This window comes from Cottoperca gobio, chromosome 23 (assembly GCF_900634415.1).
Source record: "Cottoperca gobio chromosome 23, fCotGob3.1, whole genome shotgun sequence".
In the NCBI taxonomy this organism is placed as follows: domain Eukaryota; kingdom Metazoa; phylum Chordata; class Actinopteri; order Perciformes; family Bovichtidae; genus Cottoperca; species Cottoperca gobio.
This window is the reverse complement of record NC_041377.1, coordinates 12662458-12668457: the sequence shown is the minus strand read 5'-3', so window position 1 is coordinate 12668457 and position 6000 is coordinate 12662458. Positions and strand designations below refer to the sequence as shown.

The 6000-nt window shown below is 39.3% G+C and overlaps 1 protein-coding gene across 9 annotated transcripts in view; it reads left to right on the top strand.

The window, feature by feature from the left end:
• dock4b (dedicator of cytokinesis 4b) overlaps positions 1 to 6000 on the top strand; it is a 103397-nt gene that overhangs the window by 72546 nt on the left and 24851 nt on the right. For 7 of the 9 annotated variants that reach the window (XM_029461663.1, XM_029461662.1, XM_029461660.1 and 4 more), the window contains exons 27-35: positions 107 to 201; positions 714 to 789; positions 1210 to 1310; positions 1547 to 1605; positions 2513 to 2661; positions 3662 to 3747; positions 5181 to 5207; positions 5602 to 5697; positions 5784 to 5844. In XM_029461663.1, the coding sequence (XP_029317523.1) occupies positions 107 to 201; positions 714 to 789; positions 1210 to 1310; positions 1547 to 1605; positions 2513 to 2661; positions 3662 to 3747; positions 5181 to 5207; positions 5602 to 5697; positions 5784 to 5844 (750 nt within the window). The remainder of the gene's footprint in view (positions 1 to 106; positions 202 to 713; positions 790 to 1209; positions 1311 to 1546; positions 1606 to 2512; positions 2662 to 3661; positions 3748 to 5180; positions 5208 to 5601; positions 5698 to 5783; positions 5845 to 6000) is intronic. The other 2 variants (XM_029461664.1, XM_029461665.1) reach the window with 1 other exon arrangement.

Genomic DNA, 6000 nt, shown 5'->3' with positions numbered 1-6000 from the left:
TGAAATACTGCACAAGCTTGGAATTGACCCGATTGATTTTGAGTTTCCACTGAAATGTCTGCTGTGTGTGTGTGTGTGTGTGTGTGTGTATGTGTGTGTGTTCCAGGACTTTCTCCTTCAGATCTTCACAGTCTTCAGGATCCTAATCCGACCAGAAATGTTCCCTAAAGACTGGACTGTCATGCGGTTGGTCACCAACAAGTAAGACCACACACACACACACGAATGACAGTTTTCAGACGCTCAAAGTGTAAGTCGAGCCATGGACGGTGTGTTGCACCGCTCTACAGTCTCTGTTAAAAGGTCAACTGCCATTAGCAATCCAAGGTGGTGTCTCTTCATTCCATGATTCTAGATTTCAGCAGCGAGGTAGAAAGACGAGTAAAATATTGAACCAAACTGTCAACATCCAAATCAGAGGAATTCTGATGTAGCGCCTCAGATACATGATGACATTGTCGTTTCCACTTAGCCATGAAGGCCTTTGTGTTTCTTTAGGACTCTTAACTCAGAAATGTTTCTTTAAATTCAGAAAACTGGAACTAAGGTCATAGCCAGACGAGAGAACCACTTTGCTCATGTTATGTTTTTGGTTTTCTCTTGGGTTTTTATATTTTACCCTCATCAATATGGAGCAAATGTTTCTTCACCTCTGCACTATCACTCTACAAATGGCAAGCCAACACAATAACCCTCTTCTCGTTCTCTTTCAGTGTCATCATCACAACTGTCCTCTACCTTTCTGACGCTCTGAGGAAAAACTTCCTCAATGACAAGTTTGACTACAAGGTGTGTGTGTGTGTGTGTGTGTGTGTGTGTGTGTGTGTGTGTGTGTGTGTGTGTGTGTGTGTGTGTGTGTGTGTGTGTGTGTGTGTGTGTGTGTGTGTGTGTGTGTGTGTGTGTGTGTGTGTGTGTGAGAATATTAAATTTGTATGTGTGTTTGAGATCTAAATATAATGCTACAGTGCTACACAACTGTTGTATCTAACTGCCTCCCCCACAGGCAAACACACATGCAGATATGAATCACAATTTTCAAAAATAAAAGGCTTCAGAGAGACTCGGACATAAAACAGAGTTAATACCGTTAGTCGAGTTTAGTCGACTTTAAGGCTTAGTTGAAAATTACTTAAATGAACAGCTGTTTGTACCACAACACACCATTGAACATGTGTTTGCATGATGCTATTTCTTTGCTGTCATTTTCAGGTGTGGGACTCGTACTTCTATCTGTCTGTAATATTTATCAACCAGCCCTGTCTTCAGCTGGAGTCCTTCTCCCCCTCCAAGAGGAAGAAGATACTGGAAAAGTAAGTTCCGTTTCTTTGAAAATGCGCCTGAATGTGGAAACGATGGCCTGTAATGAGCCGTGTGCTCCGTTCTCTGTCACACACACACACACACACACACACACACACACACACACACACAAAGCATACTCTCAGCCACATTCAGTATAATGACTACTTGACATGCTGTTCTCGCCACTTCTCTGTATTTGCCTGCAGCGAGCACACACTTCTAACCGTGATATGTTATCATGCAGGTACGGAGACATGAGGGTGATGATGGGCTGCGAGATCTTCAGCATGTGGCAGAATTTAGGTGAGAGGATAAAACATTTCAATGCACAAGGGTCAGATGGATTTATTCCTAAAACCCCCCAAAAAATAGACTCATTCCAAGTGAAGCAACTGTCTTCCATTCCAGCAGCAGGTATCTCTTACAGCAGGGGTCTTCAACGTGCGTGTGGCGCAAATTTATTTTAGTTCACCCCTCTCCTTTCCACACTGTCTCTGACTGTAGGTGTGTGTCACCGCCCTTCGACAAGTACAGCGGAGGAGAGAATGTGAATGAGCAAGGCAAAAAAAAGAAGTTTTAATTTAAAATAAAAAATATATTTTTATTGCTTTATCTACAAACAATTTCGCGACCCCCCCCCCCACACTGCAGTCACGGACCCCCTGTTGAAGACCTATGTCTTACAGACTATAACAACATGCAGATCTCTATAATTATTTGTCTCGCGAACATCAGAGAAAGTAAAGACTGTTATCTGATCTGTATTCTCTCTCTTCTTTGAGCTGTTGGGAAAAAAACAAACAAGAAAAACCCTCAGTCTATTTTCTTCATGCCAACAAGTATTTGTCACCATGGCAACCAGCTGGGTGCTCAGGACCTTTTGTTCTCTGAATCTGTGATGGATCCGTGCAATTTGAAATACATTTTGAAGTCACTTTATTTTTGTTTCATTTGATGTCAATATGAACGAACACTAACAATAATGAATTTGAAGTAACCTGGATGCTGCGATTGTTATACAGCATCACTTCGGTTTGAGTGCAGTGCACTTAAACCAAATCATCGTGGCAGCCTGTGGTAGTTGACATTTTGGAAGAGAAGAAGACAGCTTTTTCAGAGTCGGCCAAATTGCCTCTGAAATAAACAAGTCACTTTGCTCAGGGATAAAGTGAGAGCTTAACCTCCGTGTTGACCCCTGTCTCTCCTCCAGGGGAACACAAGTTGAACTTCATCCCAGCGATGATTGGTCCATTCCTGGAGGTGACGCTGGTGCCTCAGCCCGATCTGAGGAATGTCATGATCCCCATCTTCCATGACATGATGGACTGGGAGCAGAGACGCAGCGGCAATTTCAAACAGGTACACAGCTGTGAAAAATAGATCAACGTCCCTGAAGCTCGTATTCAATCACAAGTTGTGTCCAACGTGCATAATGGGTCACTGGAACCACCAGAATTAAAATCTTAAATGTTTTCATTAATGGCAAATACGTATATATGCTATCCTCTTATGTTATGATCAAATCATGTTTATTGAGTTTTTAACATTTTATTTAAACAGTTATGTATGCATACTTACGAATATTCAGTATTATAATAATATAAACATATACATGATATATACAGATACATATCAATAAACTAACGTATATTTAAATGATTATAAATCAAATTAACTCTCACATAAATGGTGAAATAATATTAATTAATTAATAATGCTATGTACAGCAGAGGGGGTTAATTACATGGACACATTTACGATATATAAATATTCAACACTTACAGTATATCGCTGTACATTTATCTACAACACAAGACAATTTCTTCCCAAAATTCCCGAATTCTGACATTTCTATATACAATGGATGTTCCTTTGTCCTACACCTGTCACATAGATCTCGAATGTTGGGATTTGTAATATTTTCATCACCAAATGATCATAATTACAAATATTATAATATATACTTGTGAAGTTATTTCTATTCTACAGTGTAGCTAAATTAGCAAACTACTTAGTAGGTGCAACAATTCAACAACAGTAATGTTAGCGGCTGGATAACACATAAATGTATAATTGTCTTAATGTGTAAAATAATAAGTGAGTGGTAATTTACACAATAAATACTGTTTATACCTGACATAAGTAAGTCAATCATTTCTATAGGAAATGCTTACGGCTCATTTTCTTTACGCACCGTTTTACATTCTGGTGATGTTAATCCCCCTTTTGACCTTTTTCATAACTGCAGGATTAAGTCATTAAACATGACGGCATGTCAGAGGCGAGAGCCTTCACTCTGACACGTGACTTTCACATGACGTGAAGCGATTTGATTCACGTTTTTTTTTCTCCCTCATAGGTGGAAGCCAAGCTGATCGACAAGTTGGACAGTCTGATGTCTGAGGGCAAAGGAGACGAGACGTACAGAGAGCTCTTCAACAGCATGTGAGTTACAGAAAGAAACAGAATCAGAAAATATGTGGGTGTAGACTTACTGAAGGAAGAGGGATTTAGTCAAGTGGCTCAAGGACTAAAATGTCATCACGTAAAGGGGTAAATAAAGGGGCCAGTTCAGGGTACCAGGACACTTCCACAGCTGTTTATTGAGTCCAATGACCTTCATCAGACGGCCTCGTTTGCCTCAGGAAACGGCCGTTTTATCTGTAAGTGGACATGTCTGAGTATTCTGCTTCGAAAATGAGCGTTTAACCCAGACAGCCAAAGAGCACAGATAACAGCATTAGTGCTAAAGTAATGCTCCTTTACCTGAAGTTAGTGTTCCATGTGTTGAGCTGTTAGATTGATTACAGAGCCGTGGAGGACGAACGCTGCTAAAATACAAAATCAAAGAAAAAAAAGAAATTGGGGAATTAATAGAAAGGTGTCATAAATAAAGAAGCTAATTAAAACAGACATATTCATTTATGTCACATTTTTAATTCATTAATTTTAATAATATTTTTGATACTTGAATTTGGTTATCGAGTCATTTATTTATTTATTTTTGGCAACTTCCGTCCTGCATACAGAACATGCTGCTGATAAGGAAAGTGCTTGTTTTGTTCTATTAAAAGTTTCCCATTTGCTTTCTATTAGTATTAAAGGGTTAGGGTTAATAGTAACAGTAACATAGGCAGCAGGTAGTTTTTGTTCTATTGAGTAGATTAATAATAATAATGAGAGGTAAGTGTTCAGTGTTCACCTTCATCTTCACTTCACTCAGCTGTGGCCAGTCCTTGTCCACTCTGTCCTTGTGTCTCCAGGTTTGTGCTCCTGCATGCTTAGTGTATGTCACGCTAATGTGTGTGTGTGTGTGTGTGTGTGTGTGTTAGTGTGTATCCCTGCCTCTTTTTGTGCCTGTTCATATTTTGATGTCCCCTCCACAAAGAACATTTCAACCTAGCTTCCAAAAACATTATTGCATTAAATGAAGCCATTTTTTTCTCCTGATGCACATACACACTGTATGCCTCTTTTACTATCACATAGATGTAAATCTTAGTGTGATTTTGTATTTTATCAATATGCATCTTCTGTAATTGTCAATCATCTTTCCCCCTATATCTACATGTGAAACATTGCAGAAAACAGTGTAATATCACTGCATATTAATAAAACTACACATGTATATCTAATCTATATTGTTTAATATAATATAATTATGCATTAGGAATCATTATTATTTAATTGCCAGTGTCTAATTCAGCCTGAATGCATTTTCTTTATGTATGTGTTATATTTATTGTTTTTGATCTAGTTTCCTAATTTATTTTCCTCCCACTAAATCCACTAACCCCTTAACTTACCCGTGTGAGTGTGTGCTGATATTAATCGTATTAATATTAATTTATTCCGCCTATGCTTCCCGCCTGGAGTAGAATTCCTCTGTTTGGTCCGTACCCTAGGTAAGACGCTCTCCTCTTTGTTCTCTCTGTGTCGTCTGTGTGAGGGGAAGGGTAGAACTTCAGCCCAAAGCTTTACATTGGTAATATATTGGCTTGTGATGTGATCCAGATGAGATAACCAGTCACTTCTAAAAAACGAAATCTAGTAAGGTGGCAAAATTATGATTTTGTTTTGACACCGTGGGTATTTTATTTTGTTAACTCCCACAGGCAGGCTAACAAGCATAGGTGCCACTGGTGTGACTGGTTGACTTTGCTTCGCCTCCTTTTTTCTTTCTTTTTTGGTTGCAGTAATTTCTTCTTCCTCTTCCCTGCGTCACCTTTCCTTTTCTCATTTGTTCTCTTTTATTTCTTGTCTCTTTTAATCTCAACATCTCTCCATCTTGTCCTCCAGCCTGCTGAAGAAGATTGAGAGAGAGACCTGGAGGGAGAGTGGCATCTCTCTGATCGCTACTGTCACTCGCTTAATGGAGAGATTGCTGGACTACAGGTGAAGAGTGCACACATGCTCCCTCAGAAACGTTAATGATTTATTTTTTATATAGCTTTGCATGACTCTTGATGTTTCTATCACAGGGATTGTATGAAGCTGGGAGAAGTGGATGGGAAAAAGATTGGCTGTACTGTCAGTTTACTGGTGAGTAGCAGTTACTCCTTTTAGAATCACTAGTGACCGATGCCTGACATATTTTTGGCCGTTTCAAAAGCCGATCTTCAACAGAATTATTGACGTAACACACCCCCTTAAGAGCCGGGCTAACGTCCATTTAACACACAGATCTGATGTTGTTAT